The sequence below is a fragment of the Oncorhynchus mykiss genome, chromosome 14 (assembly GCF_013265735.2).
Source record: "Oncorhynchus mykiss isolate Arlee chromosome 14, USDA_OmykA_1.1, whole genome shotgun sequence".
Taxonomy (NCBI): Eukaryota; Metazoa; Chordata; class Actinopteri; order Salmoniformes; family Salmonidae; genus Oncorhynchus; species Oncorhynchus mykiss.
The window spans coordinates 8,770,530-8,791,355 of record NC_048578.1 but is presented as its reverse complement, the minus strand read 5'-3'; the positions used below and the strand labels follow the sequence as shown (position 1 = coordinate 8,791,355).

Here is a 20,826-nt window from a genome sequence, read left to right as displayed (position 1 = left end):
GAGGGAAAGATGAACGGATTAAAGTACAGCGAGATCCTTGATGAAAACCTGCTCCAGAGCGCTCAGGACCTCAACCTGGGGCGAAGATTCACCTTCCAACAGGACAACAACCCTAAGCACACAGCCAAGACAACGCATGAGTGGCTTCGGGACAAATCTCTGAATGTCCCTGAGAGGCCTAGCCAGAGCCCAGACTTGAACCGTAGAGACTTGAACATCTCTGGAGAGACCTGAAAATAGCTGTGCAGCGACACTCCCCATCCAACCTGACAGAGCTTGAGAGGATCTGGAGAGAAGAATGGGAGAAACTCCCCAAATACAGGTGTGCCAAGCTTGTAGTGTCATACCAAAGATGACTGCACCTGGTGGCCTGCACCTTTAACGTTTGTTTGAGGACCGCCATAGAAGAAGAACAGCTAGCGCACACTTTTAGTGTTAATCCAGTTCAGCTCCCCCCCCTGTGAAAATCTCTGTTTTTTAACTTCATTATTATACTGTAATTAGCAGTCAAATCAAAAGTAGGCAACCAAAAAAAGATCAGCTGCATAATTTCCAATCGGCCATATATTTTTGGGTAAAAAAATCTATATACTGTACATACACAATACCAGTCAAAAGTTTGGACACACCTACTCATTCAAGGGTTTTTCTTTATTTGTACTATTTTCTACACTGTAGAGTAATATTGAAGGCATCAAAACTATGAAATAACACGTATGGAATCATGTAGTAACCAAAAAAGTGTTAAGCAAATCAAAATATATTTTATATTTGAGATTCTTCAAAGTAGCCACCTTTGCCTTGATGACATTTTTGCACAATCTAGGCATTCTCTCAACCAGCTTCATGAGGTAGTCACCTGGAATGCATTTACATTAACAGGTATGCCATCTTAAAAGTTAATTTATTTCCTTCTTAATGCGTTTGAGCCAATAATTGTGTTGTGACAAGGTAGGGGTGGTATACAGAAGATAGCCTAGTGGTTAGAGCGGTAGCCTAGTGGTTAGAGCGTTGGACTAGTAACCGGAACGTTGCAAGTTCAAACCCCCAAGCTGACAAGGTAAAAATCTGTCGTTCTGCCCCTGAACAGGCAGAGTTAACCCCGTTCCTAGGCCTTTATTGAAAATAAGAATTTGTTCTTAACTGACTTGCCTAGTTAAATAAAACAAAAATATCTGGTAAAATACTCTTCATATTATGGCAACAAGAAGCAAAGACCATCATTACTTTAAGACATTAAGGTCAGTCAATTCGGAAACTTTCAAGAACTTTGAAAGTCTCTTAAAGTGCAGTCACAAAAACCATCAAGCACTATGATGAAACTGGCTCTCATGAGGACCGCCACATGAAAGGAAGACCCAGAGTTACCTCTGCTGCAGAGGATAAGAGGATGCAGAGGATAAGTGCATTAGTGCAGCCCAAATAAATGCTTCACAGAGTTCAAGTAACAGACAGACACATCTCAACATCAACTGTTCAGAGGAGACTGTGTGAATCAGGACCATGATCAAATTGCTGCAAAGAAACCAGTACTACAAGACACTAATAATAAGAAGAGACTTGCTTGGGCCAAGAACACGAGCCATATGGACATTATACCGGTGGAAATGTGTCCTTTGGTCTGATGAGTCAAAATTTGAGATTTTTGGTTCCAACAGCCGTGTCTTTGTGAGACGCAGAGTAGGTGAATCTCCGCATGTGTGGTTCCCACTGTGTGATGTTGTGTGGGTGCTTTGCTGTTGATACTGTCAATGATTTATATAGAATTCAAGGCATACTTAACAAGCATGGCTACCACAGGATTCTGCAGCGATACGCCATCCCATCTGGTTTGTGCTTAGTGGTACTATCATTTGTTTTTCAACAGGACAATGACCCAACACACCTCCAGGCTGTGTAAGTGCTATTTGACAAAGAAGGAGAGTGATGGAGTGCTACATCAGATGACCTGGCCTCCACAATCACCCGACCTCAACCCAATTGAGATGGTTTGGGCTGAGTTGGATCGCAGTGTGAAGGAAAAGTAGCCAACAAGTGCTCAGCATATGTGAGGACTCTAAGACAATTGGAAAAGCTTTCCAGGTGAAGCTGGTTGAGAGAATGCTGAGAGTGTGCAAAGCTGTCATGGTAAAAGGTGGCTACTTTGATTTGTTTAACACTTTTTTTGTTACTAAATGATTTCATATGTGTTATTTCATAGTTTTGATGTCTTTACTATTTTTCTACATTGTGGAGAATTGTAAAAATAAAGAAAAACCCTTAAATGAGTAGGTGTGTCTAAACTTTTGACTGGTACCGTATACAGGGTTGGGTAGATTACATTATAAATGTAATCCGTCACAATTACTAGTTACCTGCCAAATTGTAATCAGTAATGTAACTTTTGCATTACCCAAACTCAGTAACGTAATCTGATTTTAGATTACTTTTCCTTAAGAGTCATTTGAAGAAAAAAATGTATGTTACCAATTGAACAACATCTATTGCAGGATCAATCAATGTTAAAGTTTATGTAGCTGGCCATATATGGATGTTACATTTAACTTTTTATGTTGGCTTCCTCTAACCAATCTCTTTCTACTCCATGTAATAATACAATTAAATTATATCTTTACATTAAAAAACGAAGTCGATCAGAATTCCAGTCATTCATGATCTTCAAGAATAGGACTAGGAAATATGGTAGTATAGATTAGCCAAATTGTTTTACCTGAGCATAACCCCAAAACAAATGACTTATTAGCCAGCCCAACTCTGTTTATGATTTTGTTGTCATGGAGGTCTGATTGGGCTCATTGATTCGAGTTGAAAAATAAATCCTGCGCTCATGGAATGGCATGCATTGAGCACTACTGAAAAGTGTTATTTACAGTCGTGTCTAAAAGTTATAAGAATGACACAAATATTAATTTTCACAAAGTCTGCTGCCTCAGTTTGTATGATGGCAATTTGCATATACTCCAGAATGCTATGAAGAGTGATCAGATGAATTGCAATTAATTGCAAAGTCCTTCTTTGCCATGCAAATGAACTGAATCCCAAAAAAGCATTTCAACTGCATTTCAGCCCTGCCACAAAAGGACCAGCTGACATCATATCAGTGATTGTCTTGTTAAAACAGGTGTGATTGTTGATGAGGACAAGGCTGGAGTTCACTCTGTCATGCTGATTGAGTTCGAATAACAGACTGGAAGCTTCAAAAGGAGGGTGGTGCTTGGAATCATTGTTCTTCCTCTGTCATCCATGGTTACCTGTAAGGAAACACGTGCCGTCATCATTGTTCTGCACAAAAAAGGGCTTCACAGGCAAGGATAGTGCTGCCAGTAAGATTGCACTTAAATCAACCATTTATCTGATCATCAAGAACTTCAAGGAGAGTGGTTCAATTGTTGTGAAGAAGGCTTCGGGGCGCCCAAGAAAGTCCAGCAAGCGACAGGACCGTCTCCTAAAGTTGATTCAGCCGCGGGATCGGGGCACCACCAGTACAGAGCTTGCTCAGGAATGGCAACAGGTAGGTGTGAGTGCATCTGCACGCAAAGACTTTTGGAGGATGGCCTGGTGTCAAGAAGGGCAGCAAAGAAGACCCTTCTCTCCAGGAAAAACATCAGGGGCAGACTGATATTCTGAAAAAGGTATAGGGGTTGGACTGCTGAGGACTGGGGTAGAGTTATTTTCTCTGATGAATCCCCTTTCCGATTGTTTGGGGCATCCGGAAAAAAGCTTGTCTGGAGAAGACAAGGTGAGCGCTACCACCAGTCCTGTGTCATGCCAACAGTAAAGCATCCTGAGACCATTCATGTGTGGGGTTGTTTCTCAGCCAAGGGAGTGGGCTCACTCACAATTTTGCCTAAGAACACAGCCATGAATAAAGAATGGTACCAACACATCCTCTGAGAGCAACTTCTCACAACCATCCAGGAAACGTTTGGTGACGAACAATGCCTTTTCCAGGATGATGGAGCACCTTGCCATAAAGCAAAAGTGTTAACTAAGTGGCTCGGGGAATAAAACATCAATATTTTGGGTCCATGGCCAGGAAACTCCCCAGACCTTAATCCCATTGAGAATTTGTGGTCAATCCTCAAGAGGCGGGTGGACAAACAAAAACCCACAAATTCTGACAAACTCCAAGCATTGATTTTGCAAGAATGGGCTGCCATCAGTCAAGATGTGGCCCAGAAGTTAATTGACAGCATGCCAGGGCGGATGGCAGAGGTCTTGAAAAAAGTCAACACTGCAAATATTGACTCTTTGCATTAACTTCATGTAATTGTCTATAAAAGCCTTTGACACTTATGAAATGCTTGTAATTATACTTCCGTATTCCATACTAACATCTGACAAAAAATATCTAAAGACACTGAGGCAGCAGACTTTGTGAAAATGTATATTTGTGTCATTCTCAAAACTTTTGGCCACGACTGTACATGTGAAAAATGAATGGCATATGCTGCATTTTCTATAGGCCTATTGTTTACCTTTTTGTTGGTGACACTTTGATATCTTGATAATATGCAGCTGTTTAAAGGGCAAATCCACAGATGAAACAATAACAAAATGGCCGCCAAGCCTCTGTTTTGGTAAAAAGCTGAGGGCTGGGCCTGGAGAAATGTAACCACTCTCAGATTAATAGACAGAGCTATGATGCAAGGACTAACCATCCATGATATCAACATTATTGTTTTAACCATGTTATGAGGCTATACAGTGTTTGTTTACAAATACTGGAGAAAAACGAATTTATATGTTGGGTTCTCATTGTGTGACAACTCAACCATTACTGAGTTCAAATACACATTTAGATTTGTGAACAGCCATCCACAATCCCTAAGGCGCAAATAGCTAAATGAGAGAGCAGCAGTGTGATTCACATCAATGCGCTATGTAGATATCAATAATGAGTGATATCCATACGGTTCTAGACTACACCACTACTGTCATCCTTACCTCCAAGCGTTTATTCAAGTTGGATAATCTTTGGATGCAGACAGCAGTCGCACCATTGGAAGGCAGTTTCGACTGTAGCCTACAAAAGCCTATTCCTGCTCTTTTCCCGTGATCCATCAAACCCATTTGGTGTGTCATCATAGTGGTCTCTGATTTGTGGTCAGACTCGCTCAGGTGGAACAAACTTAAATTTGCGCCTTTTTCAATGCTGATTTGAATGTCATTGAGAAAACAGAGAAGTGTCATAGATTTTTTGGGGAATTTATAAGTAATCCTCAAAGGAATCATCTAGTTTTTCAAAAGTGTCTGTAATCTGATTACAATATTTTTGCTGGTAACATAACGGATTACCTTTTTTTTGTAATCCCTTACACTTAATCTGTTACTCCCCAACCCTGTATATATACATACATACATGTACACATCTCTTTTAAATGTATTTTGATTTATTTTCCCTTAACCCTTCTACCACTTCCTTAATTGGAGTAAACTAATGAACACCTTCGCTTCTACTTCCAGTTTATGAATACTATATACATTTTATGGACACAATGTATTTTATTATAGTTATCTTTTGTTTGTTTTTAATCCCATCCTTCAGCTACCATCAACTCCTCCCATCTATCTCTGAATCCCATCCAATTTGACTTCATCGGTATCCTACCACCTACTGTGGTCAATCAAGTTGCATTTTGTTTGTGCATGCCGCCACCTACTGTGGTCAATCAAGTTACATTTTGTGATCCAAAAATAAGAGGAAGGGGGAAAGGGAGAAAATAATTCCACCGTCAACTAATCCTACGCCTACATACCACTATTTGATCAAATAAACAAAAACACCACCCCATTAACCTTAATTTATCGCCGACCTCTCCATGCTCCTACCATCCATTTTCCCCAGAGATATCACAAAACCTGAAAATACTGGAAAACAATGATGCCAGATAACTTTACACGCTGACCAGACCGGACGAGTCGCATGTGTGAGCATTGCAAAATAAATGTACACATATATGTTATTCAATCATTGCACCCACACTGCTTGTGAGCGAGCGTCTGCATAGCCAGGCTCTAAAATAGAACTTGGTTCTATTTGTGATGCCCAACGCGCTGCAAATCCTGCCTCTCCCATGTGGGTGGACAAAATCAACGTGCGCTCAATAGCGCATATGGTCTGGTCAGCATGTAATGAAGAAAAAAAGAAGGAATCGTTTATGGAAAGATACAACTTTGAGGTTTCCAGCAAGGAATAAGGCCCTGTTATAAAAGCTATACCTACTGGGATAAACTCTACTGAGATAATGCGTATTTTGGAACATATCATATTGTAAGTGATATCCAGGTGAATGACATAGGTGTACTAGATAAGAAATTAAATGATTGTTTATTAAGGGATATTTTCTACAGGAATTATATTCCCTCTGCTATATTTTGTTGGGCTTCATCGTTTGATGTAAACTGGCGCCGTGCTTGGCTCACTCCACACACATTTATGATGACCAATAAAGTAGGAGATCACCTTTAAGATTATCCATAGATTCTATCCGTGTAATAGCTTGATTTCTAAATATATACCTGATGTTACCAGTGAATGCAGTTTTTGTGAACTAGAAACTGAATCTATTGAACACTTATTCTGTAATTATTTACATAGTGAGGTGTGCTGGACTGAAGAAAATCGACCATTAACATATTTGAGGGCAAAAAGTACATTTTATAAAATATTTCCATACAACATTTATTAAAATCACTATTTGATCCACTTCCATTTGGGTCCGGGTTCAGGGTGAGCCAGGGGTCCCAGAGTGGAAAATAAGTGCATAAGAGTGATGCTGCAGGGTACTATCACTTGCTCTCTGCTCTTTCTCCCTTTTTTCAGTGTTCCTCTTTCCAGCGCTCACTTCATTCCTCACTCATCACAGTGAACCAGATAAAAGTAGGAATGCACATGTGGTTCAACGCTGAACACAGTAGGGAAAACAAGGTGTGGATGCACTGGGATAACAGGATGTCTATTCAATTGAATTTAAAAACATGAATGTAACAGCACTATGTAATTTGATGTCTTAATAACTTTTGTGTACCATAATAAAGCATAGTTCTGTAAACAAAAAAAGAAGGAACTGGAAATGGTGGAAAATGTCACTCTTGCACTTTCTGCTCATGGCAGCAACATTAAAACTTCCGGTTTTCTGATTTTGCCTTCAAAATAAAAGTATTTGGGAAAAACGCTATGTGTATGATACGAAATCAATCATTTTTGAAGCTTTGTATAGTGCATAATGTTAAAATAAAGTTACAAAATTACATCGGGGTCTAAATTTAAGAAAATTACTCATTTATATAAAATAATAATATTACAAGCAAGGTAGAGCACATGGAAAATGGTTGGAGTATGAGTAAATGAATGTAAAGAACATAATTTTCTACAGAATCTATTGATCTAGCACTAGAGTCTATACAGTGCCTTGCAAAAGTATTCATCCCCCTTGGTGTTTTCCTATTTTGTTGCATTACAACCTGTAATTGTGATTTGATTTGATTTGATTTGTAATTTCAATGGATATTTATTTGGATTTCATGTAATGGATATACACAAACTATTCCCAATTAGTGAAGTGAAATTTAAAAAATTACCTGTTTCCAAAAAATCAAAAAAAAAATCTAAAACTGAAACTGAAAAGTGGTGCATGCATATGTATTCACCCCCTTTGCTATGAAGCCCCTAAATAAGATCTGGTGCAACCAATTACCTTCAGAAGTCACATAATTAGTTAAATAAAGTCCACCTGTGTGCAATCTAAGTGTCACATGATCTCAGTATATATACACAACTGTTCTGAAAGGCCCCAGTCTGCAACACCACCAAGCAAGCAGAACCACCACCACCACCACCACCACCACCACCAAGCAAGCAAGCAAGCAAGCAAGCAAGCGGCACCACCACCACCACCCCCCACCACTACCACCAAGCAAGCAGCACCACCATCCCCACCACTACCACCAAGCAAGCGGCACCACCACCACCAAGCAAGCGGCACCACCACCACCCCCACCTCCAAGCAAGCGGCACCACCACCACCATGCAAGCGGCACCACCACCACCAAGCAAGCGGCACCACCACCACCAAGCAAGCGGCACCACCACCACCCCCACCACCAAGCAAGCGGCACCACCACCACCAAGCAAGCGGCACCACCACCCCCACCACTACCACCAAGCAAGCGGCACCACCCCCACCACAAACAAGCAAGCGGCACCACCACCACCCCCACCATGCAAGCGGCACCACCACCACTACCACCATGCAAGCGGCACCACCACCACCAAGCAAGCGGCACCACCACCACCACCACCAAGCAAGCGGCACCACCACCACCCCCACCACCAAGCAAGCGGCACCACCACCACCATGCAAGCGGCACCACCACCACTACCACCATGCAAGCGGCACCACCACCACCAAGCAAGCGGCACCACCACCACCAAGCAAGCGGCACCACCACTACCACCATGCAAGCGGCACCACCACCACTACCACCATGCAAGCGGCACCACCACCACCACCAAGCAAGCGGCACCACCACCACCACCACCACCACCAAGCAAGCGGCACCACCACCACCCCCACCACCAAGCAAGCGGCACCACCACCACCATGCAAGCGGCACCACCACCACTACCACCAAGCAAGCGGCACCACCACCCCCACCACTACCACCAAGCAAGCGGCACCACCCCCACCACTACCACCAAGCAAGCGGCACCACCACCCCCACCACCAAGCAAGCGGCACCACCACCCCCACCACTACCACCAAGCAAGCGGCACCACCACCACCACTACCAGCAAGCAAGCGGCACCACCACCACTAGTTCTCCAAACAGGTCAGGGATAAAGTTGTGGAGAAATACAGATCAGGGTTGAGTTATAAAAAAATATCTTTAACTTTGAACATCCCACGGAGCACGTTTAAATTCATTATTAAAAAAATTGAAAGAATATGGCACCACAACAAACCTGCCAAGATAGGGCCACCCACCAAAACTCACAGACCAGGCAAGGAGGGCATTAGTCAGAGAGGCAACAAAGAGACCAAAGATAACCCTGAAGGAACTGCAAAGCTCCACAGCTGAGATTAGAGTATCTGTCCATAGGACCACTTTAAGCCGCACACTCCACAGAGCTGGGTTTTACAGGAAGAGTGGCCAGAAAAAAGCCATTGCTTGAAGAAAAAAATTAGCAATTACTTGAAGAAAAAAAATAAGCAAACACATTTGGTGTTGGCCATTAGGCATGTGGGTGAGTCCCCAAACATATGAAAGAAGGTACTCTGGTCAGATGAGACTAAAATTTAGCTTTTTGGCCATCAAGCAAAATGCTATGTCTGGTACAAACCCAACATCTCTCATCACCCAAGAACACAATTTTTCCATTGGCAGGGACTGGAAAATTGAAGGAATGATGGATGGCGCTCATCAAGCTACACACAATACCCCACAATAACAAACCTTCACAACGAGTGTATCCAGATCACCCAATTGACTTAAAACACTAGCAACTAGTTGCAATGCATCCGCCGCCATATCTTCAACACTGATGCCTCGTGCCCCTTCGACTCTCTTCAACGCCTTCACATAGGAGATCCGGCTGTGCAGCACTGATCCTTGACACCTCGACCTCATTCCCCTTAACAGGGCACTCAAGGAAGTCCGGAGTATGATCCTCACCACAGTTGCAACATTTTTCATTCACAGATTCTTCAATATCATAATTATTTGTCTGCAAACATTTGACACGTGACCATATCCTTTACAATTTCCACACTGTAATGGTTTGTACACAAATGCTCTCACTGCATAACTTACATATCCAAGCTTCACATATTCAGGTAGTCTCCTCAAACAACAATGATATCCACAGGCTTTTCTCCTTCCTTCCAGTTACCATACGGGTCAGGCAACATGCACTGACCACTCCTGGGACTTTCTACATAGGTACTCATCATGTATATCCAATGAGACTCCAGCTATAACTCCTTTGGCAGGTGCCCTGCTCCGAAGATCAATACATGTTACTTCTGACGTGGACAATTCTGCTAGATTCTTCTGTTCTTCATCAACACAATTAACCAAAACAAGGCTGCTTCTAGTCCCTTGATTGAATTCACCTTTCCCACTGCTTTCTTCACAGTCCTCATTATTACAAATGGATTTCCCAAAAGAATCTCCTCCAAAAAAACGCAGCCCAATGAGGCTTTATCTTCTACTACAACTTTTGCTCATTTTGTTCCATTCTTTGATTTCATTATTTTCCATTCAATTATCACACACTTCACTTGCCGCACCTTCGGATTCAAGCACAGATGCCATTTCCTCTTTCTCCCAACCTGACATTCACTGTCAACTGTGGGACATTATATTCCAAATCATGTCCAATCAATTGAATTTACCACAGGTGGACTCCATTCAAGTTGTAGAAACATCTCAAGCATGATCAATGGAAACAGGATGTATCTGAGCTCAATTTCCAGTCTCATAGCAAAGGGTCTGAATACTTATGTTATAAGGTATTTCTATTTTTTTACTTTTAATACATTTGCTAAAATTAAAAATAAATTAAAAACTGTTTTTGCTTTGGCATTATGGGGTATTGTGTGTAGATTGATGAGTGGGAAAAAATGGTTAAATTTATTTTAGAATAAGGCTGTAACGTAACAAAATGTGGAAAAAGTCAAGGGGTCTGAATACTTTCCCGAATGCACTGTATAGATTCTACAGACCCTAGTGAGTAATCCCAACCCCACTTTTACATCAGCACAAATAATGTTTTTTTTCCTCTATAAACCGATATTTAATGTATAAAAGTGAACGTTATTGATTTTTATTTTTGACGCTAAGACTGTATTTTATGTTTTTGAATAATAAAAGTTCAGAATTTGCTTTATGAGTAGTGCCTGACCCTAGGGTGGCAATGCATACATTCTAAGTGATTTCAATGGGTCGTTCTCCATTCTGATTGTTTTATACTGTTCAATTCAATCCAAAATAATTTAGGGGTTTCCTGCACTCATTTGAAATCATTTCCACACTGCCACATAAGGGCTGCACGATATGGGCAAACAATATAGGCCTTATTTTAAACCAAATCTTGCGATTTGATTTAGAGCAAAACACTTTGTTGAACTGTTGGAATCATAGAAATAGAATGATTATTCGAATACAGTGTTTGAAGTGAAAACAAATGAAAATGCCAGGGAGGAGTTATTGTGACAGAGTAGACACCAAATTATTTTTATTTTTCTAACCTTTATTTAACTAGGCAAGTCAGCTAAGAATAGTGTAATTATAGAAAGCTATAGTGTAATTATAGAAATAGTGTTATTATAGAAATCTATAGTGTAATTATAGAAATTGTGTTATTATAGAAAGCTATAGTGTAATTATAGAAATAGTGTTATTATAGAAAGCTAGTGAATGTATGTGTGGAAGCAAAGTGAAAACAACCTCTTGGTCATCAACATTGTTGCATGTACTGCATTGACCATGCAGATATTGAACGCAAGCGCATCGTGCTCCAGGAACAACAAAATACGCTCAGTGATTGACAGGGGGCGGGGCAAGGTCTGTGTGGAACGCAGCATGGAGAGAAATTACTCAAGTAGCGAAGTAAACAAAACAAAAATGCACGTTACACACGGCGTATTACATTTAACAAACCGAACATTCAAATACCGTTATAGAACGTAAAAAAAACAAAAAACAAACAGTCAATGCATCAATACTATATCGTAAATATATATCGTAAAATACTGTATATTGGTATATCGTAAAATAAAGTATACCGCCCAGTCCTAATTGTGGCCAATGTAATGGGTGGTTTATTCAGAGCCCCATGAAATGACACCATATAGATTATACAGCCCCTACTGAGTATTCCCTACCCAACTTTTACTGCGGAACCAATAATAGTTTTTGCTCTATAAATCAATGTGTATACCATCTACAGTGATTCACATTGTGGGCATTTATGTTTTAAAACACAAATGTAATGCAAATGTCATTTAAATATGAACAAATATGAATAATTGTTCATGTTTAGACAAGTATTTTTATATCATGAATAAACCCAGGTTATTGACACTTTTCTACTATTACATGGGGACTTTTATTTGGAAATGTTCCGAAATTCCGTAACCCGGAAGTACCCTTTTTTGCTGCTGACGAGACTGCTGCTGACGAGACTCTTTCTAGCGTTGAACATGGCGCCTGAGGTAGACTAGCTGGAAACGTTAGCCAGCATCAACATGAGCAAATAAATGGTTACCAGTTTGACCTTTTATCGTTTCGAATTAAATGGTTGATTAGTTAGTATGCAGGAAAGTGACGCGTGTAATTAACTTTCTCAACCTACAGATTAGGTGAAATAATGGAAACTCGAGGAATAGAACAGATGTTTGACTTCCAGCGGTAAGAACAAGAAGTGTTGTTGTCAAGACAAGCTAACTAGCAGCTAAATGAGTATCAGTCCACCGATACCCATGGCAGAGATTTCCAATAGTCTTGCTCATAATCGGCTCTGGCTATTAGCTAGCTAAGTCACCGTCTTTTTGGCGTTCATTTAACTTGTCAGTTACTGTAAGCAAATTAGCCTACAATATATTAATACTACTATCCATTAACGGCTAGCTAGCAAGTAGTTTGGTCGGTAACAGTTACATTAGTTTCCTAGTTAGAAGCATATAATCTGTCCCCTTGGACTCAGAATATTCTTCCTGTCAAGAATAACACTGAGCTGTGTCTGTCTCAAACAGGTTGCCAAACGATGGACTGGTCCTTTTGCTGGTATTACTTTACTCTCCAGTTGGCCTGTGTTTGATGTTACTACGACTCTTCGTAGGTGCACATGTGTTTTTGGTGAGCTGTGCACTCCCAGACAGTCTTGCTAGAAGGTAAGGGTAGTTTTGCAACTGGTTATCTTACTAAATGTTAGGTTCACTCAGCATAATGACATCATCATACACAGTGGGGTGACTTCCTGCTTAAAGTAAAAACAAATCTGTCAGCACTGCCACAGTGGTGAAGGGGCATAAAGATGTCGGAATTCAGATATGTCATTGTTAAACCGCTATCCATAGTGCTTAAACTCTAGGCGGCATTCTGTCTTCTCCCTACAGTTCTGAGTGATTAGTTTCGGTCATCTGAACTACAATCCCGACGCTGTGTTTAGACACGTCAATAATCAAGGTTTTCAAAACACAGTCTGTTTTTTGTAAACAAGTGATGTAGCATGGATATATGGCCGTGTGGGAACATTAACCGAATAAAACGTGTGTAGTAATTTAACCTTTTGTTTTTAGAAAAGTATTTCTCGCTGATATGAAAGATATTTTCCTCATCTTTCAAAACACTGCCGTCAGCGATGCGTGTTAATGTTTAAAGCAAGCGTCAGGGCTTTTAAAAAACTCCCCCAGATACTAATAACATCAATAGGTGCTAAAGCAGTTAGCGTCTATAAATGGGGTACACTGTCCACTGAGGATTTAAACGATGGCTTTTTAAATGTTTTTTAAACATGGTTCAATGCACCAATAAATCAGCACAATATACTTTTTCAGTTTTTCAAATTGCAGTTAACCTGGAGCTAGAATTGGGTTCATGTATACTTTGGTAATGACAACACAAAAAAAAGAGTAAAGGAAAGAAATGTACAGTACAACAAACTTAGACAACGAGGCATTTATGGTAAGTAAATGGGGTCTAAAAAAACATGAGCTGGCGCACACCAAGAATAATAGTTTGTGTGGATGTGCTTACTAACGGCGAATAATCTATCAAAATAAAGTCCCAATACCCATTAAATTGCTGGGAGATTATACATGGAGTGTGCGACTTTCTTTATTTTGATGGTTTAAAGTACATGGGGGCCACCATCTTTATGCACCTCTGCTATTGGCTTCTCCCAATATGGGTATGCCTCAACCAAAGAAGGGTGCACATTTGAAGGAACCAATTGTGGGAAGTCTTGGCAAATTTGCTGTTTGTCTAGTATCTCTCCATTTTTTAAAACATATCCTGTTTTGTGTTCACTGGATCAAACTCAAAGAATTCTTCCTGTTCCAGATTCATTGTGAGAATAATGTTCTCAGTCCTTGGTATGCACGTCAGACAGAACAGCCCACGTTCAAGAGACAAAAGCACAAAACTGTACATCTGCAATCACGTGACCCAGTTTGACCACAACATTGTCAATCTTCTGACTTCCTGCAATACTGTGAGTGCTTTGTTGAAGTGAAGCTATTCATTGTTGCACTTCTTTTAATGATTTTGTATATACAATAGATGACTGATAGGGGGCACTGTTTTGAAGCCACCGTGCCTCCATCTTGGCACTCTCCCACCATTGTAAAAAATATTCTGGAAGCTATAGAAATACATTTAATGTCAACATTAGTTTTTGCCACATTTGTTATATTACAGACACCTTCATGCATACTTTGACATTATATTATATGAGCTAAACATAAAGAAATATATAAATACATCATTTTTTACATATGACTAATGTGATTTTGTCCTTGAAACATGTAATTGAAATACTGTAGAGTTCCATTAATTCCTATAGAGGTCCTACTGGGGAGTGCCAATATGGCAGACCGGTGGCGTCAAAGCCGCTCAATGGCCAATACATGGTATCAGCAATCCAGGGTTTGTAAACCTCATTGGTTGTTCTTGCCCAGCTGAACAAAGATATATTTTTCAAAAAATGCACCTGCGTTAACTCAACCTTACACCATCAGCCAGTGTTTGTTATTCATTTTTACCGTGACCTGTTCCTCTGCTCAGCCTATGCTGGAGGACTCTGCAGGCTTCGTGTGTTGGGCCCGAGGCTTCATGGAGCTGGGTGCCATATCGGGCCAGGATGAGATGGAGGAGTCCCTCAGGAGATACTGCTCCTCTCCAAAAACTCTGCCCCTACTCCTATTCCCCGAGGAGGACACCACCAATGGGCGCGCTGGCCTGCTGAAGTTCAGGTGAGCCACAATTGTCCCTGTCATCAAGCCGATTGAGTTCTCACTGTCTCTCGCTTTGGTTTTGAAGTGTTCTTTCATCAAACTTAGTGTCCCTGCCCCACAGCACCGGTTTAAGCATAATGTGCAGATCAGTACTATCCATGGGATTTATCTTGTTTATAAGACAACAATTTTTTTTGTAATCGATTATATCTGCCGTATTTGTATATACAAATACGTTTTTCTATTTTTCCCTAATCACCAGTAGAACCCAGAACTATTGCTGTTATTAATTTAACTGGAAATAGTGATTTATTAACAGGTCTTTTAGAAGAGAATCTGTCCTGAGCAGAATGCCAACACTGCTGTAAGGTGGCTCTGTACTGCCCCTGTATTACTGATTCTAAGAATTACTGAGCTAACCTGTGTTTTATCTCCCTCAGCTCCTGGCCTTTCTCCATGACTGATTCCATTCAGCCTGTGGCCTTACAAGTGAAGAGGCCATTTGTAGCTCTGGTAATACCATCAAAACTAAACTGCCTCTGTCGTATTAGTTTAAAAGCAGTACTCGTGACATATTTAACCAACAACATTTGGTGAGTGTTTGTGTAAAAAGTTGGGCTTTCAAAAGTTGAAGGTTTCCTCCAACAGTCCATAGAAGGCCAGTACTTTCTTGTAAAATTGGTTTTCACTCCGGTGATAGACCTAAAGATATTGTGTTTATTTTTCACTTAGCCTTTACATAATTCTGTCAGACAAATGCAGAGGATTTCCTGAAATGAAAGTACTAATGCAGTTTGTTCCTCTTTCTCCAGAGCACGCCAGACTCCTTTTGGCTGACAGAACTGTTGTGGACCTTTTTCGTCCCATGTACAGTGTACCATGTAAGGTACTAAATAATTACTGTCTCTCACTACTTGTCTTTGTCGGGGCTCTGGTTGGACCTTGTAAAGGTATCACTTTGATAATTGACACATTTTATGCATGTCCTTAAAGTCCAGTCCATTACTCACTGGAACATTCTGCTAGAATTAACAATGGTTTCTGTAATGGTCTTGCCGTTTTAGAGTTATTTTGTCAGGATCAGCAGTATATTTTGTGTTGTAATATAACTTTTCATTCAGCTTGATTAGAGGCCAAAGCAAGCTTTCATCACAGTTTTTCTGCCAAATTTACCACACTGGCAACTTTTTTTTTTTTGCCGTTTCCTTATATCTGAAAGGTATTGCTGGTATCAAAGCCGAAACTTTTTTATTTTCGCCTAGCAGCCTAGTAATAATTTCGGTAAACTTCTGCCTACAGCTTAGTATGAATCGTAGCCGTAAACCTGAGGGGGCATTGGCATCTGCTTCGTTCTTAAACTCTTCATGAATGTTAGGCAGCGCCAGTTAACCATCCTCCTGCTAGTTCTAAAATTTGCATAGCCCACCACGAAGCATGCACTGTTTTCTTAACCACAGCTGGGGGAATAAATATAATTGATTTTATGAAAATATTAGAATCAAGTAGGCTAATGCAATTGACAGCATGTATCTAATTTTATGTTGTCTAGTTTTAACAAGTGGATTATTTTGCTGTTCAGTCGCTTCGTATCCTAGGCCTACTCCCGAACCAAAAGCCTGTGACTTCACTGACTTGTCTCAATCAATGTGATTTTGTCTGGTTTCCTCCGGCGCATTGGTGCGGCTGGCTTCCGGGTTGGATGTGTTAAGAAGCAGTGCTGGTTCTGTATCGGAGGACCCATGACTTTCAACCTTCGTCTGTCCCGAGCCTGTACGGGAGTTGTAGCGATGAGACAAGATAGTAGCTACTACAACAATTTGATACCACGAAATTGGGGAGAAAAAGGGGTAAAATTCAAAAAAAAAATAATAATTGTTGAGTGTGGAGAAACCCTGCACAAACCAGTGCCTGGCACCACATACCCCTTTCAAAGTCACATATCTTTTGTCATGCCCATTCACCCTCTGAATTGTGTAGACAATTCTGTCTCAAGGTGGGGAAAAAATCCTTCTTTAACCTGTCTCCTCTTCATCTACACTGATTTGAAGAGGATTTAACAAGTGACATCAATAAGGGATCATAGCTTTCACCTAGATGGTCGATGTCATGGAAAGAATGTTTTGTACACTCTGTTTGTGTGATTGTGATTGGAGTAGGTGTGTCTTGTCTGTTTATTGAACAAAATAATGAACTATTGATTTCATTCATTTGGACGTAATATACTTTTAGTGTATGTGGACACCCCTTCAAATGAGTGGATTCGGCTATTTATAAAATCAAGCACACACATGCAATCTCCATAGTCATACATTGACAGTAGAATGGCCTTACCAAAGAGCTCAGTGACTTTCAACGTGGCACTGTCATAGGCTGCCACCTTTTCAACTATAAGTGCTGTTATTGTGAAGTGGAAATGTCTAGGAGCAACATCGGCTCAGCAGCGAAGTGGTAGGCCACACAAGTTCATAGAACAGGATTGCGGAGTGTTGAAGCACGTAGCATGTACAAAAATAAAATAACATTCACTACCGCGTTCAAACTGCCTCTGGACGTAACGTCAGCACAAGAACTGTTCGTTGGGAGCTTCGTGAAATGGGTTTCCATGGTTCAGGCCAGGCCCCTTAGTTCCAGTGAAGGAAAATCTTAGCATACAATGACATTCTAGACGATTCTGCGCATCCAACTTTGTGGCAACAGTTTGGGGAAGGCCCTTTCCTGTTTCAGCATGACAATGCCCCCATTCACAAAGCGAGGTCCAGCATGACAATGCCCCTGTTCACAAAGTGAGGTCCATACAGAAATGGCTTGTCGGGATCTGTGTGGAAGAACTTGACTGGCCTGCACAGAGCCCTGACTTCAACCCTATCAAACACCTTTGGGATGAATTGGAACGCCGACTGCGAGCCAGGCCTAATCGCCCTACATCAGTGCCCAAACCTCACTAATGCTAGTCCCCGCAGCAATGTTCCAACATCTTGTGGAAAGCCTTCCCAGAAGAGTGGAGGCTCTTATAGCAGCAAAGGGGGGACCAATTTCATATTATTGCCCAAAAGTATTGGGACGAGATGTTCGACGTCCACATACTTTTGTTCATGTAGTGTAATTAAACTCAGAATGCCATTATTTTGAAAATACATTTTATTTATCTTATCTATCTTATGACCTGCCTAAACATGTATTTTTTTATGGTGTATATTCATACAACTACAACCACTCGGCATGCGAACGGGAGGTATAAAAGGCGTATGCAGGAAAGAATGTCGTAAAAATGGGTTATGTAAACATTGCCTTTTTTATTTTTACATACCGTAAAACCGTTGTGAAAGCAAAATAGGTTCACTATAAATGCTCACAAGGCTTGTAGAGACCCTGTTTTGTTTATTTTCACAGATGGCTCCCCCCTGTATCTAGACAAGATGAAGAGTCCCTTCAAGAGTTTGCCAACAAAGTCCAAGAGGTATAAAACCTTTTGCCTTTCTCATTTTTGCACCCTTATTCTGCACAGCCTTCTATTCACTACCGCCCACATTTTATATCAAACAAACAAAGCAAGTATGTATCTTATCAAAGGGTTTGTTGTATATTGCAAGTTATTATCACATTGGGAGCCGAAAATTCACAATGATATGGAACACTAAAGAGAATAATTATTATATTGTCCTCTGATTGGTCTTTGTGTTGTCCATTTTCAGCTTCTAGCCACTGAGCTCAGCGTGGTCTCTACACAGATTACCAAAGCAGACAAAGCGGAGCACATCAAGAGGAAAAGGCACATTGCACCGCGCACCACAACCTCAAGTAAGTAAGGGGGAGCCCTGGAGAAAAGTTCCCTGACAAGGCCCTTCCTACAGCATGACCTTGGTGCTTGTTATGCTCACTTGGAGGGTGGTTGGCACCATTGGTGATGGTGTGTATTTGCTGCTGTCTGTCCAGATGTGGGTGCCAGACCACGTCCAGTTCCCCTGGGCTTCATGATCCGCAGCTCTGGGGTGGAGGAGCTCAGGATCAGCAGGATGGCTCAGCAGGTGAAGGAGGTTCTGCCTGACATCCCCCTTGGCATCATCACCAGAGACCTGGGTATGCCACCTTTTTATTTCCACTTTGCATTTCCAGTGCAGTGACTGGGAATTTGGAATGGTGATGAGCAGTGCACTGACTCGAGTCCTGTATTTGCATGTGAATTTTATTCAAATGGAGTTTGTATTAGGATCAATGGGAGAAAAAGGCACAGAAGTTTGCAGCTTTCCCCAGATCTTTCCCTTTACCCTTTTTACAGTGCAAACCAACTGTGTGGACACCACTATCACTAATCTGCTGGAGAGCACTGAGGTGTTCCCAGTGGAGGTCACAGGCGGTGCCATGTCTGCACCAGGCCCAGCCTGGCGGCCCCTCTCTTCTTCAGCTGCACCTGCTCTCACCATTAAGGTTTGCCAATGATCTAAATTATGTCTTACGTACACTGGTAGTCTATATTACCTTGCTCGCAAAGTAATTAATGTGCCATCTTGCTACGCTATTCTATTTATCAGGAGTTTGCTATATAGTCTGATTTTGATCATTTTGACCCATAGCCTGCTGCCAAATCTTTTGGGAAATCACCGGTAGACAGACACATGTCCCTACAAGAGAGGAAAGAGGCCTTGTATGAGTTTGCAAGAAGGTGAGATCAAAGCTGCAATTCAATCTGATTAATTTATAATTTCACCTACATTTTACACTCAGTCATTGTTGTCCACCTTTCAACTCTGTTAGTTGTTTCCACCCTCCTTTCTCTAGACGCTACATCGAAAAGCATGAACTGGAGCAGGACGAAACCTCTGAACAAGATCTGATTGCTGGGAAACGTGTTAGGAATGACGGTTGTTAAAATCAAAAAATTGTACAGACTATAAGTGTACTGGAGTGTACGCAGAGCAGAGTGGAGTTTTTGTTGACCCACACGTACAGGAAGAAGACCTGAAGATTTCAATGGATTTATTTGTATTTTTTTATTATTATTTTTTGCATGGCAATCATGCATGTCTTTTTAATTGTTTGTCCTGGTAAAAATATTATTTTGATAACAATTTCTATTAAGACCCAGTGACGTGAAACATCTCATTATTTTTATAATGGCAGAGGTGGTGGTAAAAACGAAATCTTTCTTGCTCTGCTTTCAGAGAATACTCCTCAGGTCTTAGGTTCATTATGATTTGTGAGTACGTGTTTCTGCAGTATACATTTTTAATGTCAATAAAATCAGTCATTTATAAATGCAAGAGATTGTCTTGAATAGCATCACAATTCCAGTATTTATCTTTGATTTACCCTGGCTGGAATCAATGAGCGCAAAGCACCATTGGGTCATAAAATCAGTGTATGTCATACTTTTGAACTCTACTTCAGAGTAAATACATTTGTGTATAAACGTTTGCAATTATCAAGTCAAAAACCCAACTATAAAACCGTAAACTAGAGCATATAGCTTTTGAGGGAGGTCATTCAAAGTGATTCCTATTGGCAGTAGATAAGACAGGCTGATCATCCCTGTGATTAGCTATAGAAACTCTTAACATTAAACAAATGTTTAATAGTTAGACGAAACAAGAATAGCACACCATTGTGAATGGGGTGTTATGCTTGTGTAGATGTGGCATATGAGTGTTCTTCTGTCTCTGCCTGAGGCCCGGGCTCTTGTGGCACAGCGGGTATATCACGCTCCTCTGCACTGCAGGATCATAGGGCCGAGCCCCCCCCCCCCCCCCCCCCCTTCAGCTGTTCTCCCTCTTTCCCACACTTGTTTGAGAAGTAGGCGGCCACTGACCTGGTACATCACCTATAGTTATCTGCCCCACTATGGGCACTGGCAGTATCGTGTACACGG

At 41.1% G+C, this 20,826-nt stretch overlaps 1 protein-coding gene across 1 annotated transcript; it reads left to right on the top strand.

The window, feature by feature from the left end:
- The first annotated feature begins 12,168 nt into the window (after positions 1 to 12,168).
- LOC110488726 (ancient ubiquitous protein 1) lies at positions 12,169 to 20,221 on the top strand. The gene is made up of 12 exons (XM_021561053.2): positions 12,169 to 12,417; positions 12,762 to 12,899; positions 14,071 to 14,221; positions 14,794 to 14,981; positions 15,404 to 15,476; positions 15,776 to 15,849; positions 18,354 to 18,420; positions 18,656 to 18,761; positions 18,897 to 19,040; positions 19,240 to 19,388; positions 19,535 to 19,623; positions 19,740 to 20,221. The coding sequence occupies exons 1-12, from the start codon at positions 12,377 to 12,379 to the stop codon at positions 19,828 to 19,830; spliced, it is 1,311 nt and encodes a 436-aa protein (XP_021416728.2). The 5' UTR covers positions 12,169 to 12,376; the 3' UTR covers positions 19,831 to 20,221.
- The last annotated feature ends 605 nt before the right edge of the window (positions 20,222 to 20,826 follow it).

Coding starts and splice junctions, on each gene's coding strand:
- LOC110488726 (XM_021561053.2), top strand. CDS start 12,377: ATGGAAACTCGAGGAATAGAACAGATGTTTGACTTCCAGCG. Junction 14,982..15,403: donor GCTGGCCTGCTGAAGTTCAG/GTGAGCCACAAT, acceptor TATCTCCCTCAG/CTCCTGGCCTTTCTCCATGA. Junction 19,624..19,739: donor TTGTATGAGTTTGCAAGAAG/GTGAGATCAAAG, acceptor TCCTTTCTCTAG/ACGCTACATCGAAAAGCATG.